The sequence below is a fragment of the Protopterus annectens genome, chromosome 12.part0, assembly GCF_019279795.1.
Source record: "Protopterus annectens isolate FY-2018-M chromosome 12.part0, PAN1.0, whole genome shotgun sequence".
NCBI classification, from domain to species: domain Eukaryota; kingdom Metazoa; phylum Chordata; order Ceratodontiformes; family Protopteridae; genus Protopterus; species Protopterus annectens.
This window is the reverse complement of record NC_056746.1, coordinates 1,134,556,770-1,134,578,196: the sequence shown is the minus strand read 5'-3', so window position 1 is coordinate 1,134,578,196 and position 21,427 is coordinate 1,134,556,770. Positions and strand designations below refer to the sequence as shown.

The window sequence follows — 21,427 nt, the reverse complement described above, 5'->3', positions numbered from 1 at the left end:
GCAGACCAATTAAGCAGAAATCTTTTGGGCCCACATGAGTGGCAACTCAACAGAAGTACCTTCACCCTAATAACTCAGAAATGGGGAACCCCAAAGGTTGACCTCTTTACCTCCCACACCAACCATCAGCTCAGGAAATTCTGCACCAGGGAGCATCACTGCATGGCTTGGAAAGTGGATGCCCTGTCCTTCCCCTGGTTCAATCTATCAGTTTATGCTTTTCCTCCCCTACCTCTCATCCCCAGGGTACTGCTCAAAATAAGGGAGGAAAAAACAAGGACCACGTTTATAGCTTCAGACTGGCCTCGCCAGCACTGGTACACCTTGCTGTGCAGCCTGTCCTCGCTTCCCCCATGGCATCTTCCTCAGTTTGCAAACCTCCTGACCCAGAGGGAAGGGGAGTTCTTGGCTCCCCAATAGCAGACACTCAGTTTGGCAGCTTGGCTTATTCCCTAACCCCAAACCAATCTGCCAACCTCAGTAAACAGGTTCTGGATGTTATCTGTGAGGCCAGACGTCCTAGCACCAGTAAGTCTTATGCTGATAAATGGAAAAGGTTCTGCACCTGGATCCAGGCTAAGGGAGCCAATACGGAACAGCCCTCCCTCATTCCCTCTCTCTCATCCTGGATTACTTAGCTGACCTACTACACAGTGGCCTCTTTCTCCTCTATAAAAATTCAAGCCTCTGCTATTTCTGCTCATTTTCCACTGAGCAGCCCCTTTTTCTCACACCCTTTGATCAAACCGTTCCTAAGAGGGATAACAACTTGAGGCCACGGAGAAGGGCACCAACACCAGCTTGTGACCTTAAATTTGTATTGGAAAAGCTCACACTGCCCCCTTTCAAACCAGCTTCCTTTGCAGAGCTAAAATTTCTCTCCTGGAAGACGGCATTCCTTCTGGCCATCACTTCAGCCAGGAGAGTCTCTGAGCTGCAAGCACTCATGGCTGTGGAGCCCTTCATCATCTTTCATGCAGACAGGGTATCCCTCAGAACTAATCCGTCCTTCATGACCAAGGTGGTATCCAGTGTGGCTCTCAACCGGTCCATTCGTTTGCCCACCTTTTTTCCTAATCCCCAGGACAAGAGGGAAAGGATTCTTCACTCTCTAGATGTGCACAGAATGCTCAGATTCTAACTAGACAGGACTAAATCCTTCATAAAGTCTGATCAGTCGCTGGTTAGCATTGCTACAGGGGCAGAAGCCAAAGCCATCTCCAAACAAACTATATCCATATGGTAGCACACTGCCTCCATTTCTGCTACAAACTGCATGGATAGCGTCCTCCCAAGGGGGTCAGGACACACTCCACCAGAGCAGCCTCCACCTCTGCGGCTTTCCCCAGAGAAGTCCCCACCAGGGCATCTGTTCACACTTTTACCAAGCATTACCACCTGCCTCTCTTCTCCATATCCAGGGCAGGGTTTGCCTCTGCAGTCTTGCAGGGCATCCTAGCCAGTCCCTAGTTTCATTGACTGCCTCTACCCTTTTCCTCAGCTTTGGGAATCAACCCAAATGTGATGATTGCAACAGTGAAACATGAAGAAAATAGCACAGTTGTATACCCTTACCCTTACCATAAATGTAGATGTTCGAGTGTATTCACTGTTGCAGTCCTGTTTACCCCCCTCCATCCCCCTTTCTTCTCTTTCTCCTTTTATTACCATTCTAGTTTGTTCTCCTTTCCTATCAAGGGACATATTGGTATTTATTTTCACTGGTGGGGTTTCTTGTACCAGACCCTGGCCTCCTACTTGGGGGCTCCTGACAGGTTAGGGCAAGCAAAACCGATGTAATGGCTTCGGCTGCCTTACTTTATACTACGGACGACCTGATGTCAGTCCTCAACCGACACAGAAATACTAAGTCTCTGGTATTCAGGCTGGCTGAGGGCTACCCTGGCAGGGATAATCCAAATGTGATGACTGCAACAGTGAATACACTCGAACATCTACATTTATGGTAAGTGTACACCACTGTACTTTCTCTATTCTGAGGCTACGCCTATTCCCAGTTATCTGCTTGTGTTTTTAGGTGCTGTGTTTATATCCCACATTCCTAAAAATGTGCTGTAGGTAAATGTCTTGCATTTTGTCTGTAGGTGTGCATGCTATGTATTTAATCTTATAATGGGTTGGCACCCTATACTGACTTTTTTCTGTTTTTTTTACCCATTTAGTACTATGATAGTTTGTCTATTCTCAACTTTTAACTGGATTAAACTGGTAGTTGGAAAATAAATGAATAAAAAAAATAGTGTGATGAACAAGGGTGCTACTTCTGCACTGGCTATGTTTTCACCAGAGTGTTATATAAAGTATGGTTATAAAGCAGTTTTTTCTGGGAATTGCATGTATTTTCTTTTGTACTCATTAAATCACTAACCCAGGGAAGAATTGTCTGTTAATGACAAACTGGAGCCATGTGACACTTGCATTTTTAACAATTTGTGTTTTATTTTAGATTGTGTCCAGTAAAAAGCTAACAAGACCTCTGGAACTGAAGAAAGGAAAGCCTGCAGGAAAAGGCATGATCACTGTAAGCAACATCACTAATCACTGAAAATACCTTATGATTGCCAAGATGATGTGATGTCATGTTTGTGGTGGTAATATATTGTAGATCGGGAAGTCTTAAAAGTAACTGTGTTAAAACTGCATTTGGATCTTGCATGATCCAGTCTGTCCCCTTGAAACAGAAGGACTAAATTGCCATAGGTGACACTGATTCACCATCTTCAGGCTTCTCCATTTTTTCACTTCCACAATATAACTCATTTCCCAGGTGTTTTCAGATCTCATTTGGTACTGATCGCATTCTTTGGGTGACACTCAGCTGAAGTGTTTTACTGATGTTCGTGTGACACTGCTGTAGTCATTACACTTGGGTTATCCTGCCGTCAGGCAGATGTTCATCGTGCATACAGCTGCAGTCATAACAGATGGGTTTTCCTGCCGTCAGGCGGGTCCTCGGTTGGCGAATTCCAAAGTCTAGGTCTGGCGTCAGATGTCGTCGCTTCTTCACTGACGTCAGTGCGACAGGGGTATAAAAGAACCAGCCAACGCCATTTTCTTCAGTCTTTCTTGCCACGCGGTGCCCGAAGCAGAAGCAGTTCGCAAGTGCCGGTCGGCCAGCTCCTGAGATTACGAATATTTTTCAACCGAAGTCTTCTTGAAAGCTAAGTACCCGTTGGAAACTTTTCTTGCCTCAGACCGATGTCAGACAAAGTTAATAATTGCATTTCATGTGGGAAGCAAATACCGCATAAGGATTTTCATTCCCTCTGCATTCCTTGCTTAGGCCCAGACCACGACGTCTCGGCCTGTCGTTTTTGTGCTACATTCAACAGATGCACTATTAAGCGTAGTGCGGAGTTTGCCCAACACTATTTTGGCAAAACGTTTAATTACATTATGTCGTCGGATGCTCCGACTCCAGTTTTGAGTAAAAGACGCAAAGCTAAGGACCGATATACGAGGTCCACGACTTCTACCGACACCACGCTAAAGCCGACTACAGGTGCTCCGGTTCTCAGCGAGGCGCCTACACAGCCCCTGACTACCGATGACACTTCATTGGCGGTGTCTTCTGTGCCCGAGGTCGCAGGCTCTTGCACACGACTACAGATACCGAAGCCACTCTTGGCGGGGAAACTCAGAGTTTAGACTGGCCTGCCACCTCTCAAGGTGTCTTCAGGCCTTCTTCTTCTGGAGGAAAAGGCAAAATCAATGCAAACAGTGAAAGATTTCCTACAGGTACAACCTCCACGTTTCAGTAGAAATTGTCCTTCAAAAAATTGGTCCTTTCCAACCACGGACAGACCCCAAAGAGGTAGATACAGGCGCCCGAGGGGTAGAGGGCAATCTCAAGGATCGTTTAGAGGCAGACAATGGCAAGCACCTACACAAAGAGGTGGTGAGGATAGTTCACAGCCATTCAGAAAGCAGAACCAATGACTTTCCCCTTTGCATGCCAAGCAAGGCTCAAACGGCAGCACCTTTAGGCGGAAAACTGGCATTATTTTCGAAAAATTGGCATATTGTCACAAAAGACAAATGGATCCTGGACATTATAGACAGAGGCTACAGATTCCACTTTCACACCCTTCCAAAAATGAGAGGCATGCCAAACCTGCCACACAATCAAAGGGTAGAGGCACAAAAACAAATTTCAGATTTCATGGACATGAAAGCTATTCAAGAGGTACCTGCACAAGAACAGGGTCAAGGTTTTTATTCCAGACTATTCCTGGTACCAAGGAAGAGCAAAGATTGGAGACCTATTTTGGACTTATCCATCCTAAACACATTTTTACTCGTGCCAAAATTCAAGATACTCACATTACAGCAGCTTCTTCCCATGCTGGGCAAGGAGTCTTGGCTGGTAACATTGGACCTCAAGGAGGCATACCTGCATGTCCCAATCGGACAAGATTGCAGAAGATACCTCAGATTTCTTGCAGGTTCAACCCATTATCAATTCTCTGCATTGCCCTTTGGCTTATCTACTGCGCCCAGAGTGTTCACGAAATGCCTGGCATCAGTAATTGTCTACTGCAGACTTCAAGGGATACAAATATACCCATATTTGGACGACTGCCTGATCCAAGCGGACAGCAAGCACATACTTCTGAAACATCTGGCGTTTGTAATAATGTTGTTGAACTCTCTGGGATGCACAGTCAACAAAAAGAAATCAAGGCTAATACCCTCTCACACAATAATTTTCCTGGGTGCCAGCTTGAATACAAATACCCGGATGGCCTACCTCACGCCAGAGAAACAAGGGCAGCTAACTCATTACTTCAGAAAACTGGCAACTTTCACCAGGCTGACTGCAAGGAAAATCCTGCAGGCTCTGGGATTCATGGCATCTTGTATCCTGCTAATCCCATGTGCAAAGCTGCATATGAGGAAACTTCAATGGTACCTAAAAAACCTATGGTCTCAACACAGCCACAGTTTGGAAACAATGATGCCACTGATTCCATGTCTTCAAAAGGAATTTCTGTGGTGGGCTCAAGCATGCCAAAGAAACACAGGTCTCCCATTCTGCAAGCCTCAAGCAAATCAAGTCATCACAACAGACGCCTCGGACTACGCCTGGGGGGCGCACATGACAGATCGGTGCATTCAGGGCAAATGGTCCCAAAAAGAAAAGCACCTACATATCAATCAAAAGGAAATGCTAGCAGTAATAAATGCTGTTATGGCTTTCAAAGACCCACTGCATCCAGGCCAGCTATTGATAAGGACAGACAACACCACAGTAATGTGGTACATAAACAAACAGGGAGGAACCCATTCATACCTCGTATGCAGGCTAGCCATGTCTCTCTGGAACATGGCTCTGGAACTACAAATCGAACTTCAAGCACAGTACCTACCAGGCAAGGAAAACACGCTGGCAGACAACCTAAGCAGAAACATGACAGATCCACACGAATGGAAGTTGCATCCTCAAGATTTTACAAAAATAATTCAAGCATGGGGAAGGCCAGACATAGATCTCTTTGCCTCCCACAGAAATCACCAATTGATAAAATTCTGCTCAAGGACCTTTCATCTACAGGCCTGGAAAGTGGACGCACTCTCTTTCAGTTGGACAACAATGACAGTTTATGCCTTTCCACCTCTTCCTCTGCTGCCCAAAGTTCTATTAAGAACCAGAGCAGACAGACCAAAGATGATTCTCATTGCTCCAGACTGGCCAAGACAACACTGGTACCCACTCCTGAGGAGCCTGACGCATTCTCCACCATGGATCCTGCCTCTAATGCCTCTTCTACTGACTCAGCACAACTTCAAAACTCTTCACAGTCAGCTGAAAACACTCAATCTAGCCGCATGGAAGATTCCTTAAATTCACAGCAGACCCTACTCTCCAAGGAGGTGCAGGATGTCATTTTGGAGGCCAGAAGGCCTTCTACTAGAAAAGCCTACTCTGCAAAATGGAAACGGTTTTGTGCTTGGAATCAGAAAAAGGGTCAGAATCCTGGAATACTGAATTTACCTCAAATATTACAGTACCTAGCTGAGATGCTAAGCAGTGGACTTTCATTCTCCTCCATCAAAATCCATGCCTCAGCCATTTATGCAGAATACAACACTGATCCTCCTTTATTCTCTCACCCCCTCTTAAGACAGTTCCTCAGAGGGGCTAAGAATATAAAACCCCCCAGGAAACAACCAGTACCTGCTTGGGACCTCAATTTCATTCTAGAAAAACTGACCTTGCCTCCTTTTGAGCCAGCTGCTTTAACAGAACTGCAATATTTGTCCTGGAAAACAGCCTTCCTTCTGGCTATCACCTCAGCTCGCAGGGTTTCAGAACTGCAAGCCCTCATGGCTGTGCAGCCTTTCATCATCTTGCATCAGGACAGAGTTTCCTTACGAACCAATCCTTCCTTTATGCCAAAGGTAGTATCCAGGGTAGCCTTGAATCAGGCTATCCACTTGCCTACCTTTTACCCTAATCCTCAAAACAAAGGGGAGAGACTACTACATTCCTTGGACATTCACAGACAGCTACGTTATTATTTGGACAGAACAAAACCTTTCAGAAAATCAGAGCAACTCTTTGTGTCCTATGCTACAGGAGCTCAAGGGAAGCCTATTTCCAAACAGACAATCTCAAAATGGATAGCCCACTGCATACGCTTTTGTTACTCTTTTCATGGTAAAACTGTACCTGCAGGCATCAGATCTCACTCCACAAGGGCCACAACTACCTCTGCAGCTTTCCTCAGGGGGGTTCCTACCAAAGATATTTTGGAAGCAGCCACTTGGAGTTCTGTACATACTTTCTCCAAGCACTATCACCTACCATTATACTCCAGAACTAGAGCAGGCTTTGCCACTGCAGTCTTGCAGGGCATCCTGGCTCCTCCTAGTTCCACCTAGTGCCTAACACCCCTTTTTTAGCTTTGGGATTCTACCCATCTGTTATGACTGCAGCTGTATGCACGATGAACATAGTACAGTTTTGTACCTACCATAAATGTAGATGTTCGAGTGCTAATACAGCTGCAGTCCAGGTTTCCCTCCCTCCTTCCCCACTTGGGACAGGCCTAATGGATAACACCTCCTCATACAACCTGATTGGGGTATTCTTTTATGGTGTATTTGCTTGCAACTACTGTTTTTTGATTATATTGCATTGCATTTTTACATAAATTTATGTATTGCCTTCCTTCTGGGGGTACCTGACATCTGGGGGCAAGAAAAACTGAAGAAAATGGCGTTGGCTGGTTCTTTTCTACCCCTGTCACACTGACGTCAGGGAAGGAGTGACGACATCTGACGCCGGACCTAGACTTTGGAATTCGGCCCACCGAGGACCCGCCTGACGGCAGGAAAACCCATCTGTTATGACTGCAGCTGTATTAGCACTCGAACATCTACATTTATGGTAGGTACAAAACTGTACTTTCCCCAGTCGGCCTGAGTTCCAAAGTCTTGGTCCGGCGTCGGTTGCTGTCGCCTCCTCCCTGACGTCAGTGCGACAGGGCTATATAAGATGCAGCCAACGCCATTTTCTTCAGTTTTTCTTGCCCCAGATGTCAGGTGCCCCCAAATAGGTAGGCAATACAAATTGCTAATAAAACAACACACACAAAGTATATATCTAAAGTAGTTTACTTCATTTGGTCTTCAACCTGTAGGAATACGGATCCGAGCCGGCAACTTTTGCTAGCATCAGTTTTGAGCTCCAAACTCCTCCCCTTACCCATAAAACACCTCCACTGCCTTCCATCTCCAGATCTCATTTGCAACGATTTGCTTCAACATCGTGTCTTCTGAGCTCCAACTAGCAGTGGGTTTAAAACTTGAGTAGATAAGTTTTCTAAATCTCTGTTAGTGTTAGTATAGGTCCCCTTTCTCCTCCCCTCGCTTGGTGCGTCGAGTGTTAGTGTTTTTTAGGTTAGAGTAGTTTGTTCTGTGGTATAGATAGTAGCTTCCCCTCCCCCGTCAGTGTTTTCTGTAGACAAGTATGGTGAGTGGGTGTGTGTATGTTATTTAGAAAGAACTTGCCTGTCTTTTCCAAGGCTACCTTTCTAACTTTCAGGATGACTGAAAGGCTTGTTTTCAAGCGCTGCACAGAGTGTGGCCATAAGCTGTCACCAGCGATGGCCCCACACTGTGTGTTTTATGCTTGGGTGTGGTCCACCTGAGTGTGGAGTTTAGTATTTGTGCGGGCTTCAACCCCCGTTCCCTAAAGGATAGGAAGGCCAAGTTGGCCCTCAAAGTCTTCTTCCTCCTTCCGACTCTCTTTCCTTATCTTTGGCTTCGGTCCCAGCGGCTGCTGTGGCCATCTCTCCCTCCTCTCTTCCTTTGGCTTCTCCTCCCTCCCAGGCTGGGACTCAGCCTCCTGTACCAAAGCCTTAGGCAGTGGAATAGAAGAGAGGTAGAGAAAGGGAAAGAGAGTCAAAGACGACGGAAAAGAGGAAGAGGTGCCGGGACCTCGCTTCTCTGAGTAAAGCACCATGGACCCGTGACTCCCTTCGGCTCCGATCTCCGAGGTTCTCCCTGGAGCCGGAGGAGATACGTTCAGCCTCTCGGGCCTCGGTGCCCCAACCTGCCAGGTTGGAGTCCGTGGCCTCGTCACGGTCCCACCCGCTCCTTGTCAGATATGGATCTGGATAAGATGATGAGGCACTTTTATCCGTACACAGATCCAGATGGGGATCTTTCCAGCCCCCCTCCCTCTGGAGGGGGGAGCTCGCTTCCTTTCTTTCAACCCAGTTCTCCTTCTGTGATCCAACCTTTGGCATTGTAGTACTCTGATCCGAGGTTGGCTTTGGTCAGGGGATCGACGCTGACTGTACCAGATGTTCTTGGTGTTTCTCTGTTGCAGTCATTACATTTGGGTAGTCCTGCTGTAAGGTTGCCCTCAGTCGGCCTGAATTCCAAAGTCTTGGGTCCTGCGTCAGTTGTCGTTGCCCCTTTCCTGACGTTAGGTAGTCAGGGGTATAAAAGAAGCAGTCAACGCCATTTTCTTTAGTTTTTCTTGCCGCTCGGTGCCTGAAGCAGAAGCAAGTTCGCAAGTGCCTATGGTCGGCAGACTCCTGAGATTTTCGAGTTCAAATTTCAGGTCTGAAGTCTTCTATAAAGCCAAGTACCCCATTGGGGAAACTTTTTTTCTTGCTCCAGAACCGATGTCAGAAAAAGTTAATTGTATTTCTTGTGGGAAGCAAATACCTCATAAGGACTTTCACTCTTACTGTATTCCTTGCCTAGGCCCTGATCATAATTTTCTGGGCTGTCAGTTTTGTGCTAGATTTAACCAACGCACTATTAAGTGTCTGTATGATTTTGCTTTAAACTACTTTGGACGCAGATTTAATTATCCAGAAATGTCGTCGGAAAGCCATCTGACTACCGGAGTTCACAAAAAACACAAAGAAAAAGAGGTCCAAAACCAACGACGAAGTTTCTCCTAAGCCAGTCGCCGGTTCGCTGGTTCTCAGTGAGGCGCTTTCGCAGTCCCTGACGACCGCTACTTTAGAGTCGCAGGTCGCTACCGACTCCCACATGAAGTCGGCCATGCCGCTGGAAACTCAAGGTATTGGAGCCTCGGACGCTAATCCTTCAGATGGGTCCGGAGCCGCTGAGCAGGCACCGGCTTCTGAGGGTGTATTCAGACCCAAACATCTATACATTAAACCGACTTCAAAGGCAAAGACTAAAGCACCTTCAAAGGCAAAGAAGCAACCACAAGAGCCACGTGGACAGGCCTCCATGCCTAAAAAACAGATGCTCAAAATGGCCAAAGACTCGATTACCCTGATCAGGGGTTCCCATCCCCCTCCTGATAAGAGGCCTAGGCAAGAGACTGACTATGAATCTTCAGATCAGGTTTCCATTTCTTCTGATCAGGAATATTCTTTTCCCCCCTATAAGGATTCTGATGCTGAAGAATCCATACCTTCAGCTTCTCCTCCTGAGGATTATTTTTTTGGGGAAACCTTACATACCATGAGGGAGCATTTCCACTGGGAGAGTCATGATTTTTAAGAGTCTAAAAAGAGGCTCAGTTATTTCCTGTTTCTACTTGAGCACAAGCCACTAACCATCCCTCCTGTGTTAGACATTGTAGATGATGATTTTTCGGAGTCTAGACTTACCCCTGACTCCTTACGTCCAGCTCCTGTTAAGCCTGGCAGATATTACGGGGTTCCTGACTCTCATAAATTCCTTTTTAAAAACCCTGCTGCAGACCCAGAAACTATTTCTCAGGGTCCCAAGGGTGTTAAGGATACCACTGCAAAAAACCCTACCCCTTCTGACAGGGATTCTATGGCACTGGATAAATGGGGAAAAAAGGTTTACACATCTACCTTGGCTATAAGGGCCTTAAACTTTCAGTTTCATATGCTCAAATATCAGCAACATGTCATGGCATTGCTTAAACAGAAAATGTTAAACTCTGAATGTGCAGAAAACAAGGAAATGCAGGATGTATTGCATGCAGCTGAACAAGTTGGAAAGCATACTTTGCAATGTGGTTTTGATTCTTTAGAGGCCTCCTGCAGGGCCGCAGTTACAGGTTCTGTAATTAGAAGGCATGCTTGGTTAAAGGAACAAAATCTACCTGATCATGTTAGTTAAATTATTAGATGCACCTTTACAGCAGGATTCTTTGTTTGGTGTTAAGGCAGAAGAGGTGTTAAAGAAAATGGAGGACAAAGCTAAATCTATGCAAACGGTCAAAGATTTCTTACAAGTACAGCCACCTAGGTTTAGTAGACACTGGCCAACAAAGAATTGGTCCTTTCCTGTGTCAGACAGACCTCAAAGGGGCAGACCCAGACACCCTAGAGGCAGATCCCAGGCGCAAGGTTCATACAGGTCAAAGCAATGGGGTCCTTCTACCTCCAAAAGTGGAGAAGACAAATCACAACCTTACAGGAATCAGTCCCAATGACTCCCCCCTGCCTGCACCAAGCACTTATTTCCTGGCAGCACCCTTACGGGGAAAATTATTACTTTTTTCTCAAAATTGGCACATTATAACCCAGGACAAGTGGGTTCTAAATATCGTGTCACAAGGCTACATGTTCCATTTCCATACCCTGCCAAAGGCAAACGGCTGGCCAGATCTGCCAAAATATCAATGGGCAGAGGCACAAAAACAAGTCTCATCCTTCATGGACACAAGGGCCATTCAGCAAGTGCCAGAGCAAGTGCGGGGACATGGCTTTTACTCAAGACTGTTCTTGGTACCCAGGCCTGGAGGCCAGTACTGGACCTATCGATTCTGAATACGTTCCTGGATATAACAAAATTCAAAATGTTGATTTTGCAGCAGCTACTGCCCATGCTGGGCAAGAACGCTTGACTTGTAACTTTAGAGCTAAAAGAGTCATATCTGCATGTCCCAATCAGACAAATATGAAGAAGATACCTCAGATTCAAGGCTGGCTCAATGCATTACCAATTCTCTGCACTGCTGTTTGGCTTATCCACTGCACCCAGGGTCTTTACAAAGTGCCTGGCACCAGTAATTTCATTCTGCAGACAAAGAGGAATACAAATATATCCTTACTTGGACGACTGTCTTATTCAAGCAGAGAACATGGACATCCTTCTGTAGCATCTGGCATTTGTGAAAAACTTCTAACATGCCTAGGGTACACAGTCAACGAAAATAAATCAAAACTAGTACCCTCTCAAGAGATAATATTCCTGGGTGCAAGCTTAAATACAACTGCCCAGATGGCTTATCTCACGCCAGACAGACAACTGACTACCTACTTCAAAATGTTAGCAACAAAGGCCCAGTTATCTGCAAGAAAAATTCTGCAGGCTTTGGGCTTCATGGTATCCTGCATCCTACTAATTCCATATGCAAGACTGCATATGAGGGAACTTCAGTGGTACCTAAAAGGTGTTTGGACTCGACATTGCCACAGCCTGGGAACTATAATTACTCTCATTCCCTGCCTGCAACAGGAGTTTCGATGGTGGGCAAAGGCTTGTCACCAAAACAAGGGACAGCTGTTCACATTACCCCCAGCCAGGCAAACACCAACAACGGATGCGTCAGATTATGCCTGGGGGGGGCCCTCACATGGCAGGAAGATGCATTCAGGGAACATGGACCTCAAACCAAATGCATCTACATATCAATCAAGAAGAGATGCTAGCTGTTCAAAATGCCCTGACAGCTTTCAAGGACCTACTTCAACCAAGACAACTACTGATAGACGGACAACACCACGGTCATGTGGTATATAAACAAGCAGGGGGGCACACATCCTTAACCCCTTTGCAGACTAGCTATGACTTTGTGGGACACAGCATTGACTTACCAAGTACATTTGCAGGCACAATTCTTGCCAGGAGGGAAAAATACTCTGGCAGACGAACTAAGCAGAAACCTCATGGATCCCCATGAGTGGCAGTTTGGACCCACAATCTTCAGCGTGATGATAAGGAAATGGGGACATAAATCTATTTGCCTCCCCTCCCAACTACCAACTAAAGAGATTATGCACAAGGATTTATCACAGACAAGCATGGAAAGTGGACGCCCTATCCTTCAGCTGGAAAAACCTATCAGTATATGCCTTTCCCCCTCTGCCTCTCTTCCCCAAGGTACTCCTAAAGGTCAGACAGGAGAAGCCAAAGATGATACTGATTGCACCAGACTTGCCCCGCCAGCACTGGTACCCAATATTAAGGAGCTTGTCTCAATGCCCAGCTTGGACCCTACCTCAAGTACCGCATCTACTGTCCCAGCAAAACAATCAGATCCTGCACAGCCAGCTCAGGACTTTAAACCTGGCAGCATGGTGGATAATGTAGTCATACAAAACACACCTCTCAGCAAAGCTGTGATGGATGTCATTTTGGAAGCCAGAAGGCCTAGTACTAGAAAATCTTATTCTGGAAAATGGAAGAGATTCTGTGCTTGGAACCAGGCACAAGGAACAGATACAGCTGTGCCAAATATTCCTCAGATTTTACAATACCTAACTGAGATGTTGGACAAAGGCCTATCTTTCTCATCTATTAAAATTCATGCCTCTGCCATTTCGGCTCATTACAATGCAGAGCCACCAATCTTTTCTCGTCCCTTATTAAAACAGTATCTCAGAGGAGCCAAAAATTTAACGCCTCCAAGGAGATCACCAATGCCTGCATGGGACCTCAACTATGTCTTGGAAAAACTCACCCTGCCTCCTTTTGAGCCAGCTGCTACTGCTGATATGAAGTTTTTATCTTGGAAAACAGCTCTGCTCCTAGCAGTAACTTCTGCAAGACTAGTTTTAGAGCTACAGGCACTCATGGCTGTGGAACCTTTTATCATTTTTTATCCGGACAAGGTCTCCCTGAGGACAAACCCAACATTTATGCCTAAAGTGGTGTCCAGTGTGGCTCTTAACCAAACCATTAATCTGCCAACTTTTAATCCAAATCCACAGAACAAGGGGGGAAGAATTCTGCATTCTTTGGACGTACACAGACAGCTTAGATTCTACTTGGATAGAACCAAATTTTTCAGAAAGACAGTGCTATTACTAATGGCATATGCTGCAGGATCTCAAGGAAAGGCTATCTCAAAACAGACTATTTCAAAGTGGATAGGCCACTGCATTAGTTTCTGCTACTTATACCATGGCAAGCCAGTGCCTAAGGACATTAGGCCACATTCCACCAGAGCTGCAGCCACTTCAGCAGCCTTTCTCAGGGGAGTACCAACCAAGGACATTTTAGAGGCAGCTACTTGAAGTTCAGTGCACACCTTTACAAAGCACTATCATCTGACACTCTACTCTAAATCCAGGGCAGGCTTTGCCACTGCAGTTCTGCGGGGTCTCATTGCCGCTCCTAATGCTGTTTAGCTCTAGCCTCCCAACCATAGCTTTGGGAATCTCCCAAATGAAATGACTGCAATAGTGAAACACGAATAACATAGTACAGTTGTGTACAATTACCATAAATGTAGATGCTCAAGTGTATTCACTGTTGCAGTCCAGGTTACCCACCCGCCACCCCCCCTTTTCTTCTGATAGAACCTATCTTTCCTTCTCTGATTTATACAACCTATGTGGTGTATTTGCTTGAGAGTGAAGGTAAAGTTTATATTGCTGCATGTTATTTTATATATAGATATAAATTTTGACTACCCTTTTTGGGGGCACCTGACATCTGGGGCAAGAAGAACTAAAGAAAATGGCATCGGCTGCTTTTTTTTATACCCCTGACGACCTGATGTTAGGGAAGGGGCAACGACAGCCGATGCAGGACCCAAGACTTTGGAATTCAGGCCGACTGAGGGCAACCTGCCAGCAGGATTACCCAAATGTAATGACTGCAACAGTGAATGCACTCAAACATCTACATTTATGGTAAGTGTACACAACTATACTTTTCCTCTATGCCGACAGCTGCCAGGAGCATTTCGGATCCGACCAGCTCGGATCCGAGCCACTCTCTGTGTCGGAGCTTGGGTGTTGGATCCGAGAGAGTGGAACCTTTTTCATCGGCTCAGACTTTCAGACCTGGTTCCCTTCCTCAGAGCTCTGTCCACCTCGGGCCCGGCTCCGATTTTCACATCGGACATGGGGAGACCGTCCGCCTTATTGGTTTCTCAGGAGGTTCGCTGTCCTTTGGCGTTTGATGTGATAGAATGGGTTCTCTTCATCGGATTGAGACCCCTGACCGCCCCCTCTGCTCAGTCAATGGTCCCCATTGTGTTGCCAGAGGGACAGCCCATGCTCGAAGAGCCCCAGACAGTTCCCGCAGAGGAACAAATGGCTTGCGAGTGCCCCCCGGAGAGCCCCATCAGAGATGTGCCTCGCAAACATATGTGCAAGAGGTGGCACTTGGACTCCCCCGAGTCCCTCACCGAGGACACGGACATAGATGATGGAGAGGGTTCCCCAAGGTCACCTCCCGAGGATGTCTCCTTTGGAGACATCATGGAGATCCTGTGCCAGCGGGGAGGTTGGTCTGCTCCCAAACCTTCTGATGAGTCTGTGTTCCTGGAGGCTTTCGGCACAGGCCCATCTACTTCCTGGGTGTCCCCTCCCGCGGATCCTTTGGTGGATTTGGTCACCTCGCGGGCATGGAAGGAACCGGACACCATGAAACCTATCCCAAAGCGACCTGATAAAATCCTAAGCACCCCATAGATAGGCCATCTTGGAATAAGGGCTCCCCCATGGACGCCATGGTGGTAGCAGCAGCCACTAAGAAGGAACTTGCCCAGGAGAGTTCCTCTGTCCACCCTCCTGACCGAGAGTTGCTGATGATGGACTGCCTAGGGAAGCAGGTGTACGCTTCAGCTACCTTTTCGCTTAGGGCGCTGAATTACTTGGCCCATGTCACCAGACTCCAACTTGACCTAGTTAAGGAGCTGGAGGAGTCACCCCCCCCCCCAAGTCCATGTCGCAGGAGGACAAGGCTTCGTTCTCCGTGAGGATGGCCCCTTTAAAAGCAGTATCTAGCACGTCCATGCGACTACTCTCCCATGCTACGGAAGGAGCGGCTAGGCTGGCTGGGTCTGGGGTGTCCATGAGGCGTAACGCCCGGCTCAGGTTATATCAATTTTCCAAACCCTTCAAGGTGTTGTTTGCCATTGCCCCTTTTGACTGCTCTACACTCTTCAGTAAGACTGTCAAGGCGACATTAGTCCAGAGTGTGAAGGACGGGAAGACACTCTGCCATTGGGATCTGCTTCTCTAACCCTCAAAGGTTCTTTTCCTGGGACCAGAGAGGGCAAAAAAAGATGTGGTTCTGGAAGTCACATTATTCCCGGGACACTAGGGGCTCTTCTTCCCCCAGAGGCAGAGGGGGACAGAATGGACACTGGCCCAGAGGCAGAGGGGGGTCCACAGAACTTTGGTTCTTGAGAACCTTTCTCGGACAGACCTGGGCAGCAACCCTAAGGGGGTGCCCTACTGTCCTTGCACCCGGCGGCATGGGAGTCTATAACAGACCGCTGGGTGCTTCAAATCATATCCAGAGGATACTCTCTCCCCATCGTGGGTTCCCCCATATCTCCCAGACACCTCCCGGACGTACCACCCACACAAAGAGAGGCAGCAGCACAGGAAATTTCCAAGCTGCTAGAAAAACGAGCCATCGAATCCATCCCCCCAGATCAGTCCGGATCGGGCTTCTACTCCAGGTTCTTTTTGTTGCAAACGGAGGACTTAAGGTCCATTCTGGACCTCTCTACCCTGAACCTGTCAGTTGCCAAAGAGAAATTCCGGATGATCACATTACAGTCCATCATGCCGTATCTTCAAGAGAGCGACTGGATGTGCTTGTTAGCTTTCCAGGATGCTTACTATCACACAAAAATGCACAGAAGCTCCAGGAGTTTCCTCTGCTTCCTGCTAGGTTCAATCATTACCAGTTTTGAGTCCTACCCTTTGGTCTCACCACAGCCCCCAGGATGTTTACCAAAGTGATGGCGGTTGTAGCGGCTCACCTGAGAGTTCAGGGGATTCAGGTCTATCCATACCTTGACAGTTGTTCCTCACTGCTCCCACCAGGCATCTACTAGTACTTTCCCAAACCAGGGATTATTTCCTAACACTTGCCCTGCATTTGGGCATCACAATCAACACATCCAAGTCTCTCCTAGATCCTGTACAGGTGATAGACTACATTGGTGCCAGGATAGATGCTCTTCAGTGCAAAATATTCCTGACCTCGGATAGAGTTAAAAACCTGAGGATGCATGTCTCCCTGATCTACCGTTGTCATCTTCCAACAATGGAATCAATGTTGAGGGCTCTAGGCTTGATGGCGGTGACCATAACTCTTCTGTGTGCTTTGTTACACATGAGGATTCTACAGTGGACTCTAGTTGTTCAATGGTCCCTGTTGGTACTGCCATTGGCATATCCATATTAACTTAGTCGAGTCTATCGGTTGTCCCTCATATGGTGGATGAACTCTCCGGACATTTTGGAAGGACGACCCTTTGTTCCTTCCCCAGCCCAAACCACAGTGACCACGGATTCCTCCCAGCTTGGGTGAGGGCATTGTTCGGACAGGACAGTCCAAGGCCTGTGGTCCCCATAGAGACCAATTTGCATATAAATGTCTTAGAGATGAGGGCAGTCTTTCTAGCATTGCAGGCCCTTCATGCCTTTCTTCCTCTGGGAACGATTGCAGTTCAGTCAGACAACATGTCAGTGGTGTGGTATATTAACAAACAGGGAGGGACCAGATCTTACACACCTTTGTCGCTAGGCCATGAGAGTGTGGGAATGGGCAATCTCCACCATTTGCTTTCCCATCACAAAGCACATTCCGGGATGGTCCAACATCCTAGCAGACAGGCTAAGTCAGACCATTCTGATGCCTTACTAGTGGTGCCTGAATCTGTCAGTTGCGGAACAGATCTTCAGTGAGTGGGGTCAACCTTGTTGCGATCTCTTCGCATCACCTTCCAATGCGAAGTGCCGCAACTTTTTCGCTCAGAGACGCTCTAGTTCATGCTTGGCCTCCTAGTCTTCTGTATGCTTATCCACCTGTACCTCTCATTCCGAGCTTTCTACAGAAAGCTTTTTGACTGGGGAGCAAAGTGATCCTCTTTGCCCCATTCTGGCCTCGCCAGGTATGGTTTCCCTTCCTTTGGTCTCGCCTTCTGCCTCCACCTTGGATCCTAGATCACATTAAGGATTTAATTTTACATCCCTCAGGGGTGCCTCATCAGAGTCTGGACAACCTGAAGCTCACAGGTTGGCTGCTCCAGTTCCCGTGATTGCTAGGACTCTCGGACTGTCCTCCTCAGTTAGATCTATTTTGGTAGCTGCTCATAAGTCTTCGACCAGGAAGGTTCATCACAGCAAGTGGAAACGTTTTTCTTTCTGGGCCTCTCAAAGGAGTTTAGATCCTTTCACTGCTCCTAGCTTTTTAGCTGATATTTTTCAACACTGAGCTAGTTCTTCTTCTGTCAAAGTTCAGTTGGCTGCCATTTCTCATTTTCATGTGGGCGAGAATTCTGCCTCCTTAGCCTCTTCCTGACTGTGTAAAGCCTTTATCAAAGGCACCTTTTTGTTACGTCCCCTGATCAAAGATCCTGTTTCCCCGTGGGACCTACTGTGGTTCTTCAAGCTTTGGTCGCTCTGCCTTTCGAGCCTGCCGTGACCGCAGATCTAAAATTTTTATCTTGGAAAACAGCTTTTCTGGTGGCTATTACCTCTGCTGGAAGGGTTTCAGAGTTACAAGCCTTGTCCATCAAAATTCCGTACATTATTTTTCACAAAGATAGGGTTTCCCTTCGAACCAATACATCCTTTTTTCCTAAGGTGGCATCACCAGTCAATATCAATCAGGTGATCTATTTGCCTGTGTTTCTTTCCTAATTTTACGAAAAAGATTGAATACAAACTCCACATGTTGGATGTTCATAGACAGTTATGATTCTGTTTAAACAAGACAAAAAATTTCCGTAAGTCTGATCGATTCTTCTATAAACCCTTTATGGGGAAACCTGTCTACAAGGTCACTATAGCAAGATGGATTTCTTCATGCATCTTGCAGGTCTGTAAGGACAGAGACATGTCTCCTCCAAGTCAGGTGAAAGCTCATTCCACTAGGTCCATGGCTACGTCTGCGGCCTTTTGGTTTAGAGTGTCTTTGGATGATATTTGTTCTGCAGCTACTTGGTCCTCATCTCATATGTTTTTCTCATTACAAATTGGATTAGACTTCCAGAAGGATAGCATCCTTTGGTTCTGTGGTGCTCTGGAATATCCTTCCATGAGGGCCTCCCAGGAGTTTAGTAACTGGGGACTCTGTCCCACAGGTTGTAGACCAAATGAAATAAACTACTTCAGAATAAGAAGTTATGTACTCACCATAACGTTCCATCTGAGTAGTTGCACTTCATTTGTCTTCAACCATCCCTCCCTCCTTCCCCCCCGACCTTAGCGCATGATCAGCCTTAAGGGTTGCAGTATAGGTCACAAGTAAATCTTTCAAGTCGGGTTCTTAGTATAAGTTCAGCAAACTCTATCTGGGGATGCAAGGCAGTGGAAGTGTATTATGGGTAAGGTGAGGAGTTTGGAGCTGATGCTAGCAAAAGTTGCCAGCTCTGATGCGATATGGAACTGTATTCCCACAGGTTGAAGACAAATGAAGTACAACTACTCAGATGGGACTTTATGGTGAGTATATAACTTCTTTTTTTTTTTTTGCCTGTTGTGCATAAAATAACAGATACTTTATTCTAGGCTAGTTAGTGTTTATGTTTAGCTATTTGTATTACTTTTTAAGTTAGAATAAATATATTTTTCCTTTCCCTTGCCCACTCCCACTTTTAGTTTTTGGTAGGCCTTTAAGTCTTTTGCTTCCACTCTTAACATTTAATTTTGAAGTTTTAATTTTTGAAGGTTTCAGTGGCACGTTTTACTGTGTTAGCTAGTTGGTTCATAGCTTTTTTTTTTTTTTTTTTGCTGCTGTGTAGGACTGATAATCGGATTAGGGAATTGGTACTTTAACTAAGAATGGATATGTCCTTTGGTTTCAGGAAGTTTGTGTGTGCGCTCACCTGGATGTGGATCATTTGAATTCTGATTGTGTGATTGTGACTGTGGGCATTGCAGCTTATGAAAGCATGAAGACAAGTTTATTCTTAAGGGTTTTTGGAGTTTTGGAGATGTTCTTTATGTTTCACTGTTGCGGTGATTACATTTGGGTTATCTGCTTGCAGGTTGCCCTCAGTCGGCCTGATTAACAAAGTCTTGGGTCCTGTGTGAACCGAAGTTTTCAACTAAAGTGGCATTGTGGAACCCAGCCTTGAGCTACCAAGTGCACCTACAAGCTCAATTCTTGGCAGGAAAATTAAATTACCTGGCAGATGGACTAAGCAGAAACTTCATGGACCCACATGAGTGGAAACTGGAACCAAGGATTTTCAACATGTTGACAAGCAAATGGGGGAGCCCAGATATAGACCTGTTTGCCTCTCCCCAGAACTACCAATTGAACACACTTTGCACAAGGACTCCCCACAAACAATCCAGGAAAGTGGATGCTCTGTCCTTCAGCTGGAACAGTCTATGCCTTCCCCCCCTCTGCCTCTGCTCTCCAAAGTACTACTAAAAATCAAACGGGACAAACCAAGGATAATTTTGATTGCTTCAGACTGGCCGCGCCAACACTGGTACCCCCTCCTGCACAGTGTGTCACGGTCATCTCCATGGCACCTGCCTCAGACTCCTTTCCTGCTGTCTCAGCAGGAGAACCAGATTCTGCACACTCAGCTTCCAACTCTAAACCTTGCAGCCTGGCTAATTACTTAATCTCTCCTTTACCATCCCTCAGCAAACCTGTGATGGATATCATCTTAGAGGCAAGGAGGTTTAGTACTAGAATATCTTATGCTGAAAAATGGAAAAGATTCTGTGCCTGGAACCAGTCTCAATTGATGAGTACAGCAGTGCTCAATTTACCTCATATTTTACAATACTTAACTGAGATGCTTCACAAGGGCCTGTCTTTTTCTTCCATTAAAATCCACGCCTCAGCCATTTCAGCTCATTATAACACACAACCCCTCCCCTCTTCTCTCATCCACTGCTCAAGCAGTTCCTCAGAGGGGCCAAAAATTTGAGACTACCCAGGAGAGCTCCAACCCCAGCCTGGGACCTTAACTTTGTCTTGGACCTTAACTTTGTCTTGGAGAAACTCACTCTACCTCATTTCGAGCCAGCTGCTACTGCAAACTTAAAATTTCTTTCTTGGAAAACAGCTTTCCTTTTAGCAATCACTTCAGCTAGAAGGGTGTCTGAATTACAGGCCCTTATGGCAGTGGAGCCTTTCATCATCTTTCATGCGGACAGGGTGTCCCTCAGAACCAATCCATCCTTCATGCCCAAGGTGGTATCCAGTGTGGCTCGTAATCAGTCCATTCATTTGCCAACCTTCTTTCCCAATTCACAGAATAAAGGGGAACGCATACTGCATTCCTTAGATGTGCACAGACAACTTAGATTCTACTTGGACAGGACTAAACCTCAAAGGAAATCTGTGCAACTGCTGGTAGCATTTGCTGCAGGGGCAGAGGGGAAGGCTATTTCAAAGCAAACCATTTCTAAATGGATATGCCATTGCTTTCATTTCTGCTAGAAGTACCATGGAAAATCTATCCCCCAGGGGATCAGACTTCACTCCACCAGGGCTGCATCTACCTCTACAGCCTTTCTCAGAGGCGTCCCTACCAGGGACTTCCTAGAAGCTGCTACCTGGAGTTTTGTACATACTTTCACCAAGCATTATCATTTGCCAATTTTCTCTAAATCCAGAGCTGGCTTTGCCACTGCAGTCTTGCAGGGCCTTATAGCTGGCCCTAATGCTATCTAAACTCTTTCTCCCAACCTTAGCTTTGGGAATCTTTCCAAATGTAATGACTGCAACAGTGAAACACGAAGAACATAGTACAGTTGTGTAC

General features: G+C 46.4%; 1 protein-coding gene across 7 annotated transcripts in view; it reads left to right on the top strand.

The window, feature by feature from the left end:
- Positions 1-21,427, top strand: part of LOC122817027 (copine-3-like) — a 2,295,182-nt gene that overhangs the window by 1,117,444 nt on the left and 1,156,311 nt on the right. For all 7 annotated transcript variants that reach the window (XM_044090160.1, XM_044090159.1, XM_044090157.1 and 4 more), the window contains one exon: positions 2,468-2,542. In XM_044090160.1, the coding sequence (XP_043946095.1) occupies positions 2,468-2,542 (75 nt within the window). The remainder of the gene's footprint in view (positions 1-2,467; positions 2,543-21,427) is intronic.